The sequence below is a fragment of the Emiliania huxleyi genome (assembly GCF_000372725.1).
Source record: "Emiliania huxleyi CCMP1516 unplaced genomic scaffold EMIHUscaffold_88, whole genome shotgun sequence".
In the NCBI taxonomy this organism is placed as follows: Eukaryota; Haptophyta; order Isochrysidales; family Noelaerhabdaceae; genus Emiliania; species Emiliania huxleyi.
In genome coordinates, this window is record NW_005195441.1 from 246569 (window position 1) to 266266 (window position 19698).

General features: G+C 66.2%; 7 protein-coding genes across 7 annotated transcripts; 3 read left to right on the forward strand and 4 right to left on the reverse strand.

The window, feature by feature from the left end:
• Positions 1-1380: 1380 nt before the first annotated feature.
• On the forward strand, positions 1381-2160 carry EMIHUDRAFT_219874 (hypothetical protein; the record flags this gene model as incomplete). Its single annotated transcript, XM_005758156.1, has 2 exons — positions 1381-2022; positions 2095-2160. The coding sequence occupies 2 exons, from the start codon at positions 1381-1383 to the stop codon at positions 2158-2160; spliced, it is 708 nt and encodes a 235-aa protein (XP_005758213.1).
• A 249-nt stretch (positions 2161-2409) lies between these two features.
• Positions 2410-3478, reverse strand: EMIHUDRAFT_219875 (hypothetical protein; the record flags this gene model as incomplete). The annotated part of the gene is made up of 2 exons (XM_005758157.1): positions 2410-2424; positions 2585-3478. 2 exons carry the CDS (start codon positions 3476-3478, stop codon positions 2410-2412), a joined length of 909 nt encoding a protein of 302 aa, XP_005758214.1.
• A 1869-nt stretch (positions 3479-5347) lies between these two features.
• On the forward strand, positions 5348-6739 carry EMIHUDRAFT_438897 (hypothetical protein). The gene is made up of 2 exons (XM_005758158.1): positions 5348-6654; positions 6722-6739. Exon 1 carries the CDS (start codon positions 5411-5413, stop codon positions 6626-6628), a length of 1218 nt encoding a protein of 405 aa, XP_005758215.1. The 5' UTR covers positions 5348-5410; the 3' UTR covers positions 6629-6654; positions 6722-6739.
• A 2883-nt stretch (positions 6740-9622) lies between these two features.
• EMIHUDRAFT_219878 (hypothetical protein) lies at positions 9623-11111 on the reverse strand (the record flags this gene model as incomplete). Its single annotated transcript, XM_005758159.1, has 5 exons — positions 9623-9712; positions 9785-9961; positions 10070-10299; positions 10370-10547; positions 10833-11111. 5 exons carry the CDS (start codon positions 11109-11111, stop codon positions 9623-9625), a joined length of 954 nt encoding a protein of 317 aa, XP_005758216.1.
• Positions 11112-11439: 328 nt separating this feature from the next.
• On the reverse strand, positions 11440-11837 carry EMIHUDRAFT_219879 (hypothetical protein; the record flags this gene model as incomplete). The annotated part of the gene is made up of 2 exons (XM_005758160.1): positions 11440-11736; positions 11826-11837. 2 exons carry the CDS (start codon positions 11835-11837, stop codon positions 11440-11442), a joined length of 309 nt encoding a protein of 102 aa, XP_005758217.1.
• A 435-nt stretch (positions 11838-12272) lies between these two features.
• EMIHUDRAFT_438899 (hypothetical protein) lies at positions 12273-14850 on the forward strand. Its single transcript, XM_005758161.1, has 8 exons — positions 12273-12412; positions 12495-12596; positions 12773-12811; positions 13084-13134; positions 13431-13505; positions 13606-13758; positions 13954-14300; positions 14371-14850. The coding sequence occupies exons 1-8, from the start codon at positions 12323-12325 to the stop codon at positions 14696-14698; spliced, it is 1185 nt and encodes a 394-aa protein (XP_005758218.1). The 5' UTR covers positions 12273-12322; the 3' UTR covers positions 14699-14850.
• Positions 14851-15676: 826 nt separating this feature from the next.
• Positions 15677-18683, reverse strand: EMIHUDRAFT_453616 (hypothetical protein; the record flags this gene model as incomplete). The annotated part of the gene is made up of 6 exons (XM_005758162.1): positions 15677-16017; positions 16220-16417; positions 16562-16597; positions 16701-17043; positions 17107-17609; positions 18672-18683. 6 exons carry the CDS (start codon positions 18681-18683, stop codon positions 15976-15978), a joined length of 1134 nt encoding a protein of 377 aa, XP_005758219.1. The 3' UTR covers positions 15677-15975.
• Positions 18684-19698: the final 1015 nt, after the last annotated feature.

Sequence of the window (19698 nt, forward strand, 5' to 3'; positions counted from 1 at the left end):
GCACGTGCGCGCACGCCCGCGCACACCCGCGCACGCCCGCGCACACGTGCGCGCACGCCCGCGCGCACGCCCGCGCGCACGCCGCACTACGCGGCACTGCCCAGGTTCCCTCACGCTCAGATTCCCTCACGCTCAGATTCCCTCACGCTCAGATTCCGTGCAAGGGGGTGCCGAGGTATGCCGCAGGCCGGGATGGAGTGAGATCTTGCGGGGCAGGGCGTGGGCTAGCGCGTGAGGGCGCAGGCAAGTGCCCGAGGGTATGGGGGTGGGCGCCACCCTGGGGCTACCCGTAGCATTGTCGGCTCAGTGATGGGTGTCCTATTACGTGCCAATACTTGGGCGCCTATTCGGCGCCCAAGGTGCCAATATTGGGGATCTAGGTGGCGAGACGTGCCACTGCACAGGGTGTGGGAATATAGGGATATAGGTAGACTATTCATCACTGTGGGGGGGGGAGAGAGTGATAATAGGGGTGCTGAGGTGGGGCTGGGTGGAGGTGATTCTCCGGGTCAGTCTGGAGGTCATTCTCCACAATCTCCTGCGACAGAGACACAGCAACGACAGTCAGAGAAGTCAGCGCTGGGTCCCAGGAAGGCGAATGCGATGACGGCCTCTAGCGTGAGCTCTAGCTAGTGTTCATGTTCACACCGAGCAGCTGTGGAGCGGCTGCGGCAATAGCAGACAGGGGAGGCCAGTAGCCTTTACCAAGAAACAAGTTCGAACCGAGCGCCAGCACCAGAGACGTCTCCCCCTCCCCTCCCCCCCGTCTGAGCAGAGCGGGCTGGGCGGGTGAGCCGCCCTGATGCTTGCGTCGCCGCCCTGTCCCGTTGTCAGCGATCTCCGTGCGCTTTCCTGTCGAGTGTACATCGCCCACGCGGCTGTGGCTGCCACGCCCCCAATGCTTCATCAGCTCGGCACTGTCAGGCAGGGGTCCCTCTCAGAAATTTGTATTTTTGAAATACAATCCTCTCGTCAACTTAGATCTTAGTTCTGATCAACCTAACCTAGAGCCTCATCGTCAAGTAGCCTTGGCTGCTTCTCACATTGCAATATAGCTTGGCTGTTTGCCTACCCATCGTTCCACTGTTTTTCAATACTAGCGTAGCGGCTCGTGGATGAAATACTAGGAACAATACACCTACCAGGAACACATCTCAATATTTAAAAAGACATGAACACGCCTGCGTGGATCGCGTCACACCAATCCTCGCTACCCAACGCGGCCAAAGGATATCCACCTCGAGAACTGCGCAAACTGAATTCTTTCCGAGGCAGGCCGTCAGCGCCCTCGTCGTCGCGCTGCCAGCCAGCCAAAGCGCGGTCGAGCACAGAGTTGTCCTCGAGCTCTCGTCGGCCGGAGACACGGGCTCGCGCGGACGGATGGGCGACGAGGGCGTGCGGCCCGAGGCGGCCGGCTGGGTCCCGAGGCTGGGCGGCGGGCACCAGGAGGTGGATCGGATCCTGGACGAGCTCGAGCAGATCTACGCGTCGCAGCCAAACGAGTGGCTGGTCGCCGACCCGATCGCGTCGATGGTGATGCGTGAGGAGGGCTACGAGGACGAGGACGAGCTCGAGGACGCGCTCGGCGGCTCGTGGGAGGCGTTCCTCGGCGGGATGCCCCACATCGAGGTGCGGCGGAACGCGCGCGACGACCTCGAGTTTAAGGTGCTCAAGCCGGACCCGGACGCCCCGCCGCGGCGGCTCACCCTGCGGGTGGACTCGCGGGACGACCTGTGGCGGGTGCTGTTCAAGGCGCCCGAGGCGACCATCCTCATCCCGCACCTCGAGTTTGAGATCGGCGCCGACCACAAGCGGCGCGTCGACACGCTGTACAACTACATCGCGGCGGCCGAGTGGAACCTGTCGTCGCACATCCGAGGCCGGAAGGACCTCGCCGCCGAGTACGTCGTCGCCATCAGCGAGACCGTCGAGCAGCTGCTCGGCCTGCTCGACGTGGAGCAGCCCTTCGACTTGGTGCTCAACGACCCCGCGGGCGCGTCCATCTTCAAGCCCGACCACGGCGTCGCATCGACGCCGCTGCAGCTCGAGCCCGCCGCCCGGCCGCCCGCGGCGGTGATGGCGGACATGACGGAGGAGGAGGAGGCGGAGGCGCTCGCGGCTGAGCTGGCCGCCCTCACGGCAGAGGAGGGCGGGTCATGACGCGAGGGCGGCGGCCGCCTGTCGGAGGCGCCGCTGCCGGACCTGGGGTGGAGAGGGTGCGGGGCGGGTGTGAGATGGGGGGGCGAGGGCGGCGGCGGGTGTTTGGGCAGCGGCGCCCGGGATCGACCCACGACCTTCCCGTCCGAGGGGGCGGCGCCCTTCGCCAATGTTTCGGTCTCGAGTGTTTACGCTACAAACCCATTTAAGGACACTACCCTCCGACACGTGTGCACTGGCGGGAAAAAAATGTTACATGGAAGGAGGCTGCCAGAGACGAGAGAGGTGAAGAGCGTGAAGAACATATACAGCGCGCCGGCGCCGCGTCGCCGAGGGTGGAGACCTGTTTGCTCCATCCATGCTCTCTCGGCTCCTGCTTCACGTCCCGCCGCGGAGTCGAGCCGTCGTCGTCGCGCCGACTGCATACCGCAGGTCCGCGCTTTGGCTTGGTCATATTCTGAGAAGGGTACTGGGTGGAAGCACTTGTCGGCTGCGTCTGGCGCCCCAAACTCTTGGCGAACCGAGAGACCTCCATCTCGACCGCTCGCCGCTGGCGTCGCCTGTCTTGAACCTTTTGGGCACGCGCAGCCGCTTTCCGTGCCTCCCGCCATTTTATAAGCATCTGCCTGCCCAAGTGCAGCGCCGCCGGGATGAGAGCCACGGACAAGATGCATAGCATCGTGGTCAGCGCCTGCCTCTTCTCCTTCCAATAGTCGATCTCGGCGTCGACGTCGACGAGCTCCAATCCGGGCGCCTCGAACCAGCCCCCGTCCGGAGTCCGGGACAACGTCATCCACACACCAATTGTGGAAGCCAGCTTCTCGCCGAATCTGCGCCGCGACTTGACACTGATGCGCGCCGGATTCCACGCCATGGCGTTGGGCACATGGAGGTAGCCCGTCTGGCGGCTGCTGAGAGCGTCGCCAAGGTGCGACTCGTCTCCGATGAACCAGGAGCCTTGAGCAGCAACGTAGCGCAGATGGCACTTGCCGCGGAAGCACCGGTCGACGCTCTCGTACAGCGGCCGCCGGTCGCAAAGGCCGCCTGGGACTCTGACGTACTCTCCGAGACCTATGCCCACACCTGCGTCAGGTAGCGCGCCTTGCAGCCGCACGCGCTTGGGTGATGCGTCGGCTTTGGCTTGGATCCAGCGCTCGTGGGCCGCGGCGGCGGCGGCTCCTTCCTTGCCGGTGAGCACTTGCAAGGCGGGTGCGGCGACCCAGCCCTCCTCGACTGCATACACACCCCAGACCCCAGTGATCTCCGAGGGCGTGGCCGCGTCGTCGAACACGGCCAGCTGTTCCAAGTGGCTGCTACCCATGGACGCCCGCTTCCCTATGGTCCACGCTTGCCCTGCTGAGCGGTTCAGCACGTACATGACAGCATCCGGCTTTTGTCGGTATTCGCGGCATCTCCATTCTTTCAACCCGTAGACCGGCTTCTCTAGGTGATAGCCCTCCAGAACATATTCGCCCAAGAACTCATCGTGCAAGTTGCTTGGCTGATGCCCCACGAGGTAGATGCTCTTCGGGGGCGCACCATGAGACGAATGCAGGTTGGCGAACCTCCGTCCGGCCTCAATCAGCTGGTGTGCATCCATCAGCTTACTCGGCTAGTCCGTCTTCACGGTGGGGGTGAGTTGCACCACTGCCTTCCGCCGGAACCACTCACCAATCGCAGCGAGAGAGAATCTCGCAACGCCCTTCACCACGAGCCGACCGAGAATCGGGCGCCGGAACTGCGTAAAGTGAAATTTGGCGGTTGCTCCAACGCAATGCTTGGGCGTGCCGTCCTCCCATCCCTCCCTTGAACTTTCTTTCTTTCTTTTCTGCAATGCTTGGGCTTGCCCGCCAAAAGAAACAATCTTGCTTGGGCCCTCGGGGCCTGCGGGCGGCCTTCTCTCGAGGTCTCGAGATACACAAAGAAAGCGGCCAATGCTTGGGCCAGGACGAAAAGCGTGCAGCGAGCAGCGTGGCGGCGTGGGACGCAGCCTGCTCGTAGGCAACCATGGACCGAGGCTGTGAATGAAGCTCGGCACGTGCGAGTTGGCGCGAGTTGGCGCCGCTGGGGTAGGTGGTGGGTGGGGGGGGCTCATGTCACCCGCACCACCAGGCAGGGATCGACTTCCCGGTCGGTTACGAGAAAACGATCCCGCTACCTACCTACCTTTACCAAGATCTGTAGCACCTCAAACCCCGCTCTGGCTATCCACTATCGTATCAACCTAAGCGACAGACCCCTAGCTAGACTGGCGAGGTACTTCCAGCCTGCTGTGGGAACAGCTGAAGCCGCTCGCCCCAACACTCGGATTGATTGATAGGAAGGCGAAACACACACAGTGGGTTGCGGGCATTAAGAAAACGTGGCATTAAGAAACCACGCCGAGCGATTTCCGCGAAAATCTAAGAAACCACGGCGCGCCGCAGGCGCGGCCCCGAGAAAAGGCCAGACACGCAGACACGAGTGTGAACGGGAGCCCCAGCTCAAAATTTCTCTTTGCCTGCGGCGCGCGCACTGGTCACTTTCCATCCACGTCTGCGGTGTTCTGAGTGGAGTGCGAGTGGGTGGTGGCGTGTGTGCGTCTTCCCGTCTTCCCGTCATCCAGAGAGCCGACTCGGCGGCAGACTCTGGCATCGCCCTCGCGGACCAGTCGCGGACCGCAGCTTACCTTTTACTTATAAAAATCGTTCGGGCCGGCGCTCTGGCTCCAAGTGCTCCAAGTGCTCTGGCTTGATTGAGTGCCCCGGCCGGAGCTAAGAAACCACGGTGTGGGGTGGGTGAGGGCTGTGGAAAGGTCTAGAAACGGCGGCGTGCCGCGGAATCCTGTTTTCTTAATGCCCGCAACCCACTGCAGTCCGACCAACGGCCAGCCTGACTGTTCTTCACCTTTCAGCTTTCTACCTAACCCTAAGACTAAAACCCCGAGAGTCCCCCCCCCCCCCCCCGGGCGTGGGAGTACCGCGCCAGCCCCTAGCTAGACGGCAAGGAGCCGGAACCAGGCTGGGCTCCGGCTCCTAGCCTTGGAGCACTTGCTTGGCCAGATAGGGGGTCTGTGAGTGAGTGAGTGAGTGACACACACACACACACACACACACACACACACACAGGGGGTCTGTTCTCTGTTGACCATGACTCCAAGGGGCCTCTAAAAGGGGACGGAACCGAGCCGAGTGGCGCGCGACCTTGTTGGCGCTAGGGGCGACCCAGGCTGCGGCCCTGAATTGCACAACACGGCGTGCGCGCATCGTCGTCCATGTCGCGTCTCGAGTCCGTCGACGGCGTCCGTCCAGTCGAGTTTACGTGGCTGCAGGAGCCGGAGGCGTGGATGCCCGACGCGTACGACGAGGGCACGAGAGGTCAAACCGCGCTGAAGAGCCTGCGCCGCATCGTCTACAAGAGGGAGTCGCCGGCGCCACTGCCGAGCGACGAGACGACCAGCGGGCCGGCTGCGCTGTACCTGCAGCACGCGCTCTGCCCCGCCCGGGTGAGCCCAGCCACCATTCGCACGATCGCGCTCACGTGCAAGTCGTGGAACCGTTTCGCCAAGTTCACTCTCCAGTCCGCCGACTTCGACGCGTATTGGAAGCGCGTGCTGTGGGGCATGGCGCCCCGCAGCATGCTTCACCCGGAGTGTGCGAGCAAGGAGAGGCTGCGCGGGTGGCTGCGCGGCGTCGACGAGCGCGAGTGGCTCCACGTCGAACGCCTCGCCGCTCTTCTGTGCCATTTCTGCAACATCCATCCGCCCAAGCGTCTCGCAACCGACGGACAGGCGGCGGCCGCTGTCGACTTCGAAGGCTGGATGCGCCTGCACTTCGACCCGTTCGTGGCCGACGGTGGCGAGAACATCTCCGAGGTGGAGCAGGAGAGAGAGGCGCGGCGTCGGCGCGGCGAGGTGGACTGGGACGGAGAGCACATCATGACGACCCTGGCGAGCCGTGTTTGCTACAGTATTCAGGACTTCGTCGAGTGGTCCTTCATGCTGAGCGGATCTGCCTGCGGCTCCTCCACCCCTCGGACACTGCGCTGGCTCCTCGGCCGCCTAAACATGCGCTTCCCCACATCGGGTGGCACCGGCCGGAACCAGTGGCCATGCAGCGAGGCGGACAACACGGCGCTCGTGCGTCTGCTCAAGCTCTACGCCCCGATGCTGCCTCAGCGCGCGGACAGCGAAGCCGCGCTTGACTTCCGTGAGGAAGGCGACGACGGCGAGGAGGCGGGCGGCGGCGGCGGCGACGACGACGCGCCCGAGCCCGTGCGCGTGCTCTGCCGCCTGATGGATGCTGAGGACCCGTGGAATCAGCGAGGAGGATCGTACTCGTTCTATGAGGAGTCGCCCTACTATGAGCGCCCGTACGACGACGACGACGACGACGACGACGACGACGACGACGACGACGACGACGACGAGGAGGACGACGACGAGGAGGAGGACGAGGAGGAGGATGAGGATGGCGTGGGGTACTACGACTGACGTGCTGTAGCGATTGAGCCGAGCAGGCGCCAGGGCTGAGCAGGCGTCGTGCCCCCCCGGGTCGCAACACACACCGCGCCTCGGCCCGCGCAGGGTTCGAGTACGCCGTCGAAGGCAATTTGTCCCGCTGCAAGCTCTTCAAGGGCCCCATCCTCTCGACGCTGCCCGTCGGCGGCGCGCGCTGCTACAAGAAGGCGTCCAAGACGGAGCTCGGGCCACAACAAGCGGCTTTAGAGGGGGGGGAGAGGGGGGGGGGGGGCCCTAGGGGGGCCGTCGGCGTCCCGATCCTAGGGGGCGCCCTGCGGTGCTTTCGGGCTGGCGCTGGGGGCCGGATCCATGCATGGGTGGCGAGACTCTCTGAGGGATTGACACGTGTTCCGGACTGTCATGTGTCATCTGCTGCGGAATTCCTGCTTGCGATCTTGTTGTGTCGTTGACGGCTCGCCGCTTGGCGGGCCACAGGGCGTCGGGGGGCCTCAGCAAGTGAGAGCCGGGGTGCGGGCGCTGCATGCTTTGGCAAGTAGAGGGATGGAGAGCGTCCGGACTCGGAGCACTTGTACGTGTATGATGTAGGAATGTGAAAAGAACGGACCGCGTCTGGCCGACGCCCCACGACTAGCGCGGTAGAGCGGCTAGCGCGGCATGGGTGGACGCAAGACCTTCATGCCACCTCGCGGTGGGGCGACGGCTTCGCCCGCGCCTTGTAAAAGAAAGAAAGAAAACAGACAACCCAAGGGAGGAAAGAAAGAAGGGGCCCAATTTCTTTTTGTGGTGCCTTGCCTGTCGCGTGAATCGTGTTGTACGCGGCTAAAATTCTTTCCGACTCGCAAAAAAATCGACTCCGATGTTCGCGCCGCACGCCTACGTCACGGTGCACGGCCTTCAGTCGCGCGCGGAGCTCAACGGCCGCACAGGCCGGGTGCTCGTGGGCGGCGCGAAGGACGATGGCCGGATACCTATTCGGGTGCTGGACGAGCGCAACGCTGTGCTTTGCGACGTACGCGTGCGCAGCGCAAACTTGGTCGAGAAGGACACAGCCTTTCTGAATGGCGTGCTCGACGACCGGGAAATTCTCGACCTCATCCTCACCAGCCTGTGGCGCTGGGAGCGGGCCGGCAGGGCATCCGGCGTCTCCCACCTGTGGCGGCGCTCGGCGCTCGAGAGCCAGCAGTTGTGGCAGAATGTCGTCCTCGTGCCAACGAGTTACTCCAAGCCGAGCGCCAAATCGCTCCAGAATAAACTGAAGCGGCTGGGTACGATCTCGTCCGAGAATGCGATCCATCGGCACGTGCACAGCGACTACCTGCCGCTGTGGGCTGTGGAGCTCTCGCCCGCACGCTGGCCGCTGGAGCGGCGCATCCGCTGCCTCTCGCACGAGTCGCACGACGAGACGTGGGACGACCCGGAGCCGGGCGAGGAGGCCGACCAGGAGGCGTGCGACGAGTATTACAGGGTGCGGGATAGCTGGCCGGACCCCGCGCTGTGGATCGAGAAGCTGGTCATCCCAGGAGCGCTGGTGCAGCGCTCACCCGACTATGACGAGAGCGACCCGGTGTGGTCGGGCGTCGCCGACACGTGCGTGGACGCGAGGGCCCTCGCGACCGCGCTGGGCGCTCCGCAGATGCAGCCTCGCTCGGTGTCGATCGACTTTGGCGACTGGAAAGATCGCATATTCCCGACCGGGCCCCGTTCCTCGCCTTGTGGGCCCGCCTTCCGACCAAACGGCCCCGTCGACAGATGGCTTCAGTCGCCGCCGTCAGTGCTCGAGAACGTGCACGTCCTCGGGCTGGGTCGTGCGCACACGCGCTGGTGGCGCTTTGACCCGCCGTCGCTGCCCAACCTCAAGAGCCTCTCGCCCTTTAGCTACACCCCAGAGGAAGTGGCGGGCTGGCCCGCGGAGACGCGCGCCCGCCTCGAGTGCGTCAGCCTGAGCATCGACGCCGCGTACGAGGTGCCTTCCTTTTGCCGGATGTTGGAGCTGCTGCCGGCGCTGCGACGCGTCATGTGGACGTGCGGTGGGTTCGATACGGCCGACTTTCAGGACGCCATCCTCGCGGTGAAGCGGCACGGCACCCTGAGCTCGCTGTACATTCAGTGCGACTCCGCGACCATCTCGGACTTCAGCGGCCTCCGCGCGCTCAAGGATCAGCTGATCGAGTTTGCCTTCGCGTCCGACACGTGCGAGCTCTCGCACATGCCGCTGGACTACGACAATGCTTGGGCCGCGGGTATAAGGGCGGTCTTCAAGCACAGCCCGAACTGGGCAAGGGAGCTCACGGAGGTCCTGTCCCGGCTGCTGCCGCGCACCAACGTCCGCGTGTGGGACGTCTGCAGCGTCTCCGACCGGGTCAACGAGACGGACGTCCTGCAGAGGCACTTTCTGCCGCACGTGCTCGAGCCGTGGCAAGCCGAGGCGGTCGGGCCGCTGCACAACACGACGGACGTGGACGCGCGGGCCAAGCTCGAGGGCGACGTGCGCACCGAAGCGCTGCTGCAGGAGGCGACGAGGGAGATGAGGGAGATGACGCTTACGCAGCGGACTGCAGGCGGCAGATAAAGTCGCGCAGGCAGGCCAGGCAGCGGCAGGCCAGGGTCCAGGGAGGCCGGGACAGATGAAAAGGTGTGAAAAAACGAAGGTAACGTCTGTCGAAATACGAAAACAGACAACAAACGTCAAACGAGGGATGGGAGGAGGAGGACAGCGACAGGCACAGGGTCCCCACCTGCACGAGCATCGAGCAGGCATCGAGCAGGATGTTGGAAGGACGATCAGGGGCACAGGGGGTTCTCCATCTGTCATCAAAGAAAGAAAGAAAGGAAAGCGAGGCCGCAACACGACAGGAGAGTCGCTTAGGCGGCTCCCGTGGTGTACCTGTGCTAGTGCCAGTGCGCGCCAGTCCCGTGCCCAGTGTCGTATGAGAGTTTTCAAATTCTTTTTTATATTACCCAAAAGCTAGGCCCACAACGCCCTCTAAGTTGGGTCAAGGCGGGCGCCTAGAAGAAAGCGCCGCCCCCCGAGGGGGAATCCCACCCGTACCCCGAGCCCCCGTCGAAGAGCGCGTCGAAAGCGTCGTCGCCTTCGTACTACTCCTCCGCGTCAAAGCACCGGACCGGCTCCCCTCGGCCGTGCTCCCTTGCCCAGCGCATCTGCCGAACATGCGCACGCTGCTCCTCGCGCGCCCTCTCCTCCGCGGCGCGCGGCGTCCACCCGGTGGACGCCAACAGCGACTCGAGCGTCGCGCGATAAATCGCCTCGCCTTCCTCGCGTGATACCACCTCGCCCGCCTCCTTCGCCACCGCCTTCTTCCCACGCCGCGATAGCTTCTCGCCGCCCTTGCTCGCCAGCGCCGGCGATGCCGTGGCGCGCCCGCCGCGCCCGCGCGCCCGCGCCTGAAAGGTAGCCCTGCCGCGCCCGACGTCCCCCCGCGCCCGAAAGATGACCCGCGCCTCCTCCTCCGTCACGGGCGTCTCGCGACCCCCTCGCGCCTGGAGGATAGCCCGGGCCTCCTCGTCCGTCACGGGCATCTGCGTCTTGTGCTGCAGGGCCATCCTCAGCGCCCGGACGCGCTTGTCCTCCTCGGCCGTGGCCGCCGCGCTCGCCTCCGCCGCCCCAGAGCCCCCTCCTGCCACCGCCTCCTCCGCGTCCGCGCCGCTGTAAGTAGAATCCGAAGCTCCGGCGGACGCAGCAAGATAGTGGCTGCGAACTGTGCCCGGTGTCGGTATGGCGCGTCGCTGAAGGACCGGCGACAACTAGGGTCTCCGGAGCGCGGCGGCCCGCCTCGGCGGCGGCAGCAACGCCCTCGACCTCCTCCTCCCCCCCCGCGGCGGCGATCGTCCCATCGCCGCTCGCCGGCAGCGCGGGCGCCACGGGGTCCATATAGGCCCCCGGGGCGCCGCCTCCGGTTCCACCTTCTGCGGCCTGCGCACTGCAGGCGCCGCTGTCCGCCTCTTTGGGGCGCGCGCCGCCGCGGCCCTCGCCGCCAGCCGCGGCCCCGCCGCCGTGCTCCTCGCCAGCGGAGCGCGTCCCACCTCCGCCGCGGGGGCCGCTTGCGGCAATCGCAAGCCCGTCTGCGGCATGCGCGGCACCCTCGGCCGCGTCCGTACCGCCGCCGCCGCCAGCGCGCTCGCCAGCAGCACCATCGCCGCCGGCCATCGCGCTGCTGCCCGCCTGCGCGCCAGTCGCAGCCCCAAGCGGGGGCTCGACCAGAGACAGGGAGGCAAAGGATGACAAAGCTGCCTCAGCCGCGTCGCAGCTGTTCAGGGCCGGCAGGCAGCGGCACAGCTGACGTTGCACGGTCTTGCCGAGGCCGAGCCCCTCGAGGCCGTCCTCGGCGACCGCCTCGAGCAGCGCCGCGACGTTGCCGACATCTAGGGCCAGCAGCAGCGGGACCACCTTGCCGGAAACAGGCGCAGAGACGCGCGCCCGCTCAAGGAGGGCCGCGATGTCCTCGTCGAGATCGATGGACGGCCGCGAGGCCGCCATCACCGTGGCGCCCGGCCGCGCGGCCCCGGGCTGCAGGTCTGTGCTCGCCGGCGGCGGTGGAGCGAGAGGGAGCGGCGAGTGCTATGGGCGGCCCCAATAAATAAATAAATACAACGGACATCCCAAGCTAGGGCTGGGTCGAGGACAGACACGTCCCCACCTTTGCAGGATTTTGCAAAAGCGAGGGGGGAGGGCGCATCGCCGCGCGGAGAGGGCTGGGCACAGGGCACAGGGGATCTCTCTCGCATAGGATATGCACTCGGCGGCACGAGGGCAAGGCTGGGCGTCCTATGTTTGTGCTCCCCCCTGGACCCCTCGCTCTCGGGCACTAACCATCTGACCACTCATCGACGGGGCTTGGCGAGCGGCCGCGCTGCGGGGCAGGGCTGGTGAGGATGGGCTCTGGCCACTCGCCCGTGCGGTTGTAACCGCGCATCAGCCGAACGGAGGCCTCGACCGCCCCTCGCGGCAAGCTCTCGAGCATCTCGAGCAGCTCGCCCGCCGCCATCGCCGCCTCGAACTGCTCCCTCATGCCGAGCGCGCCGCATACCCTGCGGACCGCCTCCTGCTGCACCTCGTCCGGCGTATCGGTTTCATAGCCGGACGAGTCAGCGGAGGCGGCCCGCTTGGCGGGCGGAGAGTCAGGCGACGGCGAGCGCGACTGGCGCGAGGGCCCGCTGCCGCGCGCGGACAGCGCGTTCTTGTCAACGAGACGGGGTCCAGCATCGGCACGGCCCCTGGCACCGCGGCCCTTGCCGCGCTGCTGCTGCCCACGCTTCCTGCCCGGGTTAGGGACAGTGAAGGAGCAGCCGCGCACTCCGCCGCCGCTGGGCGGCGGCGGCACGCGCGCGGCGGCGGCCGGGCCCGCAGGCGCGGCGGGCTGGCCACCCGCGGTGGCACCCTGCGGCTGCGATGCGGCTGCGGCGGCGTACGTCTTGGGCGCCGGCTCCGCGGCTGGCGGCGCGGCGGCAGGGGCGGGCGGCGCCGCAGAGCTCGCGCTCGCAGGCGGCTCCGTGGCCTGCGCCTGCCGCTCGTGGCGCAAAAGAAAGAAAAGAAAGAAAACACACAACCCAAGGGAGGGATGGGAGAACGGCACGCCGCCACCGCTCGTGGCGCACCTTGGAGCACTTGCGCACCGAATTCTTTTTGTCGACGCTGGAAGCAACCCATCTCGAGCGCCGCGCCGACCTGTCCGGTCCCGAGTGGGCGGCATGGCGGAGGGCGAGCAGTCCGACCGGCGAGCAAAGGTGCTGGCGGACTACCGCAAGACGCTGCTGCAGCACAAGGAGGTGGATGCAAAGGCGCGCCGCCCTTCGACAAGCACGGCTTGCGCCGGTTGCGATCGGTGCCGACGCGCCCTGCCCTGCTCACCGCGGCGCGCAGGTGCGGTCGATGCGCGAGGAGGCGAAGAAGCTGCGCAAGGACTACGACAAGACGGAGGACGACCTCAAGGCGCTGCAGTCGGTCGGGCAGATCATCGGAGAGGCGCCTCGCCCGCTGAACTGCGCCGTCCACGCCCCCGCCCTCGCCGACGCCTCGTCCGCCGCAGCCAGACGCCCGTTTTCTCCTCTCCGCCAGCCCGCCCCGCCGCGCGCCCCTCCCTCCTCCGACCCCGCGCCCTCGTGGCGAGCTCACCCTGGCTGCGCTGACCCGCCTCGCAGGTGCTGCGCCAGCTCGACGCCGAGAGGTACATCGTCAAGGCGCCGTTCACACCCGCCTCTCCCGCGGGAGCTGAGACGCCTCCGAGAGTACCTTCCGAGACACGTCTCACACACGCGCTCCAGCCGCCGTCACGCGGCGAAGCGTGCGGCGACGAGCAGCGAGCGCCTCTTGCACTTGGCAAGCGTGCGCCTCTGCGCTCTGCACAGACTCCTTTGCCTCCTCCTGCCGCCGCCCTCGACCGCCGCCTTTTGTTGCCGGCGGGAGTGGCCACGGTTTCCCCCCCCCCCCCCCCCCCCCCCCGACCGCCCAGGCGTCGTCGGGTCCCCGCTACGTCGTCGGCTGCCGCTCGAAGATCGACAAGGCTGCACCTTCCCCGCCTCCTCCTCCATGTCCCCACCACCTCCATCCCCGCCACCGCCAAACCCGCCTCTCCACCACCCGCCTCTCCACCACCCGCCTCTCCACCACCCGCCTCTCCACCACCCGCCTCTCCACCACCCGCCTCTCCACCACCCGCCTCTCCACCACCCGCCTCTCCACCACCCGCCTCTCCACCACCCGCCTCTCCACCACCCGCCTCTCCACCACCCGCCTCTCCACCACCCGCCTCTCCACCACCCGCCTCTCCACCACCCGCCTCTCCACCACCCGCCTCAGGCGAAGCTGGTGCAGGGGACGCGAGTCACGCTCGATATGACGACCCTCACGATCATGCGAGCGCTGCCGCGCGAGGTGGACCCGAACCCACCCTCCCCTACCCCACGGTACCCGAACCCACCCTCCCCTCCCCCACGGTACCCGAACCCACCCTCCCCTACCCCTACCCCGCGAGGTGGACCCGGTGGTCTTCCACATGAAGGCCGAGGAGGCGGACAGCACGAGCTACTCCTCGGTCGGCGGGCTCAACGAGCAGATCCGCGAGATGCGCGAGGTGATCGAGCTGCCGCTGATCAACCCGGAGCTCTTCCAGCGCGTCGGAATCAAGGCGCCCCTGCGCTACGGCCCCCTGTCTCCCCCATCTCTCCCCATCTCTCTCCCATCTCTCCCCCATCTCTCCCCCATCTCTCCTCCCATCTCTCCCCCATCTCTCCTCCCATCTCTCCCCCATCTCTCCCCCATCTCTCCCCCATCTCTCCCCCATCTCTCCTCCCATCTCTCCTCCATCTCTCCCCCGTACCAGGCGCCCAAGGGCTGCCTCCTCTACGGCCCGCCCGGCACCGGCAAGACGCTGCTCGCGCGCGCCGTCTCCAACAACATCGACGCCGCCTTCCTCAAGGTCGTCGCGTCGGCGATTGTTGACAAGTACATCGGCGAGTCGGCGCGGCTGATCCGCGAGATGTTTGGCTACGCGCGCGACCACGAGCCCTGCATCATCTTCATGGACGAGATCGACGCCATCGGAGGGCGGCGATTCTCGGAGGGCACTTCGGCCGATCGCGAGATCCAACGCACTCTGATGGAGCTGCTCAACCAGCTGGACGGGTTTGATGGCCTGGGCAAGGTCAAGATGATCTGCGCGACCAACCGGCCCGCCGTGCTCGACCCGGCTAGGACACGTCCATGACATGCCCGAGACATGTCCGAGACATGTCCATAGGCCCGACGTGCTCGACCCGGCGCTGATGCGGCCGGGCCGGCTTGACCGCAAGATCGAGATCCCGCTGCCAGGCGAGTCGGCGCGCGTGGACGTGCTCAAGATCCACGCGGCGCCCATCACCAAGAAGGGCGACATCGACTACGAGTCCGTCGTCAAGCTTGCGGACGGCTTCAACGCCGCCGACCTGCGCAACGTCTGCACCGAGGCGGGTATGTTTGCGATCCGCGGGGAGCGCGACTATGCAGTGGAGGAGGACTTTATGAAGGCGGTGCGCAAGGTGGGCGAGAACAAGAAGCTGGAGGGCAAGCTCGAGTACTCGAAGGTCTGAGCGCGACAGAGCCGCCAGGGCCGCCCGCGCGCGTCGTCCAGCTCGTCCACGACGCACCGGGGAGAGCGCGCTCCCCCCCATACACCTTTTTTGCTCTCAACAAATTGTTTGTAGTTCGGAACGTGCCCGCCCCAGGATGCGGGTATAAAGCGGTCAGCGTAGCCGTAGGACGAAAAGCGCCGCCGACGTGGCAAGTGTGGTGCCCCAAATTCGCACCTTTTTCTTTTTCTGGACGGCATGAGCGGCGCTTTCAGCCCAACCCGCCTCGCCGACCTAGCTCGGGGCGACCTGGCCTGGCTGCGCGCCTTCCTCTCCGGGCGGCGGACGCGCGGCACGTCGCTCGCGGCCCAGCTCGACGCGAGGCACGACACCGAGAGGCAGGACACGCTGCTCACCTGGGCCGCTCGGCACGGGCAGGCCGCTTGCTTATTTTCGCTCCAGCCCTTTTTAGACTTCACACTCCAAGGTGGGCTGGACTCAGAGCACACTGCAGCTGCTCTGTCAGGGAGCTGCCAGCTCGCAGAGATTCTCTCCCGACAAAACGTCTAGGGTACCATACTTGACCCCCCCCCCGCCACGTCTTTTCCTAGAACCAGCCCGGCCCAGCTCCGCCGGTTCGCCATTGACTCAATGGCAGCCATGGACCAGCTCCGCCGGTTCGGCGCGATCGACGCGCTCGTGGAGGAGCTTAGCGGCCGCCAGACGTGGCTCTGGCCCTTCTTCCCCAAGCCCTTTTCAGAGCCGGAGCAACTGCAGCTGGCGGACCGCTCCCAGGTGCAGGACCGCTGCGCAACCGCTGCGCGCTACTGTACCCGGATCGGGAGATCTTCTCCGACCCGTCGGCGGTGCGGAGCCGGACCGCGGCACTGGGGACCCAATGGTCGCTGCGCGCAACTGCACGCACTGTAGCTGCTTCATCGGGCGCGAGGGCGTACTGGAGTTTCGACGAGATCTTGCATTCGTCGCGGCGGTACGGAGAGTTCCGCTTCCGGCAGCGGTACGCGGTAGAGCAAGAGAGAGACAGACGAGGTGTTGAGGTGACGCGAAGTTCTGCGTCCGAGGGGATGAGCTATTCTTTGTGCCGCGGAGAAGTGTGCGCCGCGTGACTTCTGAGCTCTTCAAGGGTGACGTGCTCTGGGACGAGCCACACACTTGCCACAGAGAGCGGGGCGCACGATATGGATATGCAATAGTCCAAAATAGAGGGGTCACATGGATACTACCGGGGGCCGCCCCCGCTGTAGCCCTGGACCTTGGTCGCATCTGAGCTCGACGCCTCAGTAGGAGGGTCGGGGAGAGGCCGCTAAAGGGGGGTTGCACTGGACGGAGAGAGAGCGCCGCGTCGGCGCAAGAGAGCATTGTGCAGTGGACAAAGAAGAGGGAGGGGGCCCCGCCGCGCCCTCACGGCGCGGCAGCGGCGTCGGCCCTCGCGCCGCGGCGCGCGGCGCAGCGCAGCGCGCCGACGGCGCGCGCAAAGGGCTCCAGCCTGCGCCAGCGCGAGTGGCCCTCGACGAGGGAGACCAAGTCGGCCAGGCAGAATGCGGGCGGCATCTCGTCGTCGGCGGGCAGCCGGCCGCTCTCCGCCTCGTCCGAGTCGGAGAAGGCGAGGTCCGTCCGCGTGGCCGAGAGCGGCGACAGGTCGCTCCGCGCGGCGGAGAGGTCCGAGGGGGAGAGGCTCGGCTCGCCGCCGCCCTCCGCCGAGTCGACCATTGCCGACAGCTCGTCGAGGTCAAAGGTGACGTCCTCGCCCGCCGCCGGCGCGGGCGCGGCCGCCCCCTTGCCGTCCGAGCTGCCCGCGCGCGAGCCGGCGAAGAAGCACGCCGCGAGCCGGTCGGGCACGCCCCAGCCCGACGGGCCGGGCACCTCGATTGAGAGCGAGCGCGTCATCTTTGCCAGCGCCTGCAGCGTCGCCTCGGAGAGCGAGGAGCGCCGCCGCTTGGGCTTCACGTCGGCGGCGGCGGCGGGCGCCGCCGCGGGCGCCGGCGCGGTTGAGCGCCGCGACGGAGAGGAGCGGCGCGGAGGGGCCGAGGCCGAGCGCCGACGCGCACGGCAGGTGCTGCTGCTCGAGCGAGACGGTGGCGCAGAGCTGGCCGGGCAGCAGCGTGGAGGGGGAGAGCTCGTGCGTCGGCACGTCGCGCAGCGTCGCCCACGACGCCCCCCCGTCCGCCGAGACGGCCACGCGGTAGGCGACGATCTTGAAGCCCCCATCGGATGAGGGCGGCTCCCACGACAGGGACGCGTCCGAGCCGCCGGGGCCGGCGAGGATGGTCAGGCCGGTCGTGCGGCCCGGGCGGTGGACCTGCAGGATGTGCTGCGACTGGAAGTTGTTTGCCGAGATGCACTTGCTGCACAGCGGGCAGAAGCGCCGGCCGGGCACCGTCCGCCCGCCCGCCCGCGAGGTGGTGGACTTGGCCGCGGTGTGGCAGACGCCGCCCGTCCCCGGGTCGACAAACCAGAGGATGCGGCGCGACTTGAGCTGCACGCGCACAAAGTAGTCCCGCCCGAGCTCCTCGAGCAGAAAGGGCTCCGCCTCCGTGTTTGGCCCCTCGGTCTGCAGCGAGAAGGCCTCGTGCCGCAGGTACTCTGCGTCGAGCCCGCCACCGCGCAGCCGCCACTCTGCCGGGTCGACCGTGTTTGGGTGGCCCGCGTCCGAGCGGGCGACGGCGAGGGTGCTGCCGGCGCTGTCGGCGATGCACCAGCTCTCGCCGTCCTCGGCGGCGTGCAGCGTGAGCGCGGCGATGCCGGCGGGCCACAATGTGTCGCCCGCGCTCGGCCGCCGGAAGTAGATGGGCTTCCCGTTGCGGTACGGCTGGCTGGCGTCGCGGGTCCAGGCGCCGTTGACGTAGGCGAGGTAGTCGGGCGCGCCCTTGCTCGTGAACGTGGCGTGGCGGGAGAGCTCAGTGGTGGCGGCCTGAGGGCGGGGAGCGAGGGTCGGTCGGCAAGGAGGCGCGGCGAGCGAGTGTGGTGGCGAGACGGGAGTGCTCGGTCAGCTTGGAAGCGCGGTGAGTGTGGCGAAAGTGCTGGGTGCGGATGGCGCGAGGCTGTGTGCCGCGGAATGAGAGGCGGGCGAGGCTGGCGTTGTGGTGGATGTGACTCACCATCTTCAGTCGGCTTTGGACGTGTCGGACAAGGATCACGCGCTTTTTTGTCCCCGACCTTCACACTTGCCCCCTCTCTCGAGGTTCTCGAGGTGGATATCCTTTGGCCGCGTTGGGTAGCGAGGATTGGTGTAACCCGAGCCACGGAGGCGTGTTTTCTGACGGCCGACCGTCAGTGCACGGAGTTGCCCCTTCTCCGACTGCCCCGGCTAGTTCCCGAGGTCGCGCGGGAGTGACCCCTGCGTCCCCCGAGACCTAGCGCGGGTGGGTTGGAGGGGGCTCGCCCCGCTCCTCCCCATCGGGCCGCATGAGCGGCCACGCCTCGCAGATTCGTTTCTCGCGCCTGGGTCAGGCGCGCGGGGCATCCCCCGGGTCGCTCGACCAGCGATCCGAAGAGTGGCCGCTATGCGAAGGAAAGAGTGGGGCCCTCGACGCCTCAGTCCGGCCCTCCGAGGGGGGAAGGGAATTGCGGGTATTGCTGGCTGAATTAACGCGTGCATGCGACTGCGACGCGTACGTGCGAAGCGTACGCGCGACGGAGAATCCTGCTCTTCACCGCAGTTAATCGCTAGTCCATCGCACTTTCTGGTTCAGCCGCTAGTGGGACCCCCCCCCCTCCCTCGACGACAACAAAAAAGCGCGTGAACAGGGCTCCAGGCCCCAAATGACGTGTGAGTGTTAGAGTTGTTTGGTATTGCTAAAAATCTCTCGAAGTACGAAGACCAGGGCTGAGTTTCTTAGTGTGGGTGAAATACCGGTCACACCTAGAACGCGCCCGCTCGGAAGCTAACGACGATCCGGCTGAGCGTCTGCGGAGGCGAAGAGCGGATGGCGATGCGCAACACGAGGCCTGGTTGTCGCGGTCGGTGAGGCACCATCGCGGCCATCTGTCTGTCTCTGTGGACAGGAGTGACAACAGGCGTGACAGGCGTGAGACGGTTCGCAAAAAGATAGAAATTCCCACGATGAGGGGTCCGGAGTGGTGAGGCGCCGGGTGTGGGCGGGCGTCGAGTCCGTGTCGAGTCCGTGTCGAGTGTTTACTAGCTCCGAGTAGAGGGGGCGTTCCGCTGCTAGGGGAAACCTGGAGCGCGGAGCTAACCCTCGGAGACCCGTGTTTACTTTAAGGCCCTTGCCCTGCGAACGCGCACCCCCGGGGCTAGGGCTCTCTAGCCCGTAACCCGATGCCAATCATCCGGCCCGCTGGGTGCGCTTCTTAGCTCTCCCCGGCCCTGGATGTGCGGTTACTGACTGCACTCCAAGTGCTCCAAGTGCTCCCACCCAGCGATTCAGATGCCTGAGGAACCGCAAGTATCTAGATAGGTACCCGCGCTGGGGCCCACCGCTCCTACAGTGCCGCGCCCGCCGCGCCGTATGTCCCGCCGTCCGATGTCCTGCCTGCCGTCTGCTGCCGCCGCGCCGCCTTACCGCCGACCCTTACCGTGCCGCGCCGCCTCTACACACACACACACACCTGACTTCTTGCTCGACCGAGTTTGCGTTGAGGATTAGGCTGTATGAGGTTTTCCTCTCGCACCCCGTCTGTTTTCCTTTCCTTTTTTCTCTACAGCACCCTCTCTTTTCCTCTCTATTTTGTGCGAGGGAGTTTTGTTGTAAAACTCTATTTTCCCGAGAAAACTCCGTGGAAATCGTCAAATTTTTGGCTCTGAGCCGAGTCTGAGGCTGGTTTGGGCCCAAAATCAGCCAAATTTTAGGCCAAATCGTCAAAATGCCGGGAATTTTGCGGAGAACCCGTGTAGACCTGGAAATTACCCTGCGACCGCCTGGGTATTTTGTCGATTCCTCAATTTTGCCTCAGATTTTGCCCCAGACCAGCTCTCAGACTCAGGGAAACTCGCGAGTTTCCAGAATGGAGCACCAAACACCCTCTGTTTTCCCTGGAAA

Bases quoted from the DNA above. Each gene is read 5' to 3' on its own strand.
- EMIHUDRAFT_438897 (XM_005758158.1), top strand. From the start codon at position 5,411: ATGTCGCGTCTCGAGTCCGTCGACGGCGTCCGTCCAGTCGAGTTTACG.
- EMIHUDRAFT_438899 (XM_005758161.1), top strand. From the start codon at position 12,323: ATGGCGGAGGGCGAGCAGTCCGACCGGCGAGCAAAGGTGCTGGCGGAC. The intron at 13,506-13,605 runs GTGGACCCGAAC...CTACCCCGCGAG, and splicing joins TGCGAGCGCTGCCGCGCGAG to GTGGACCCGGTGGTCTTCCA. The intron at 13,759-13,953 runs GCGCCCCTGCGC...CCCCCGTACCAG, and splicing joins TCCAGCGCGTCGGAATCAAG to GCGCCCAAGGGCTGCCTCCT.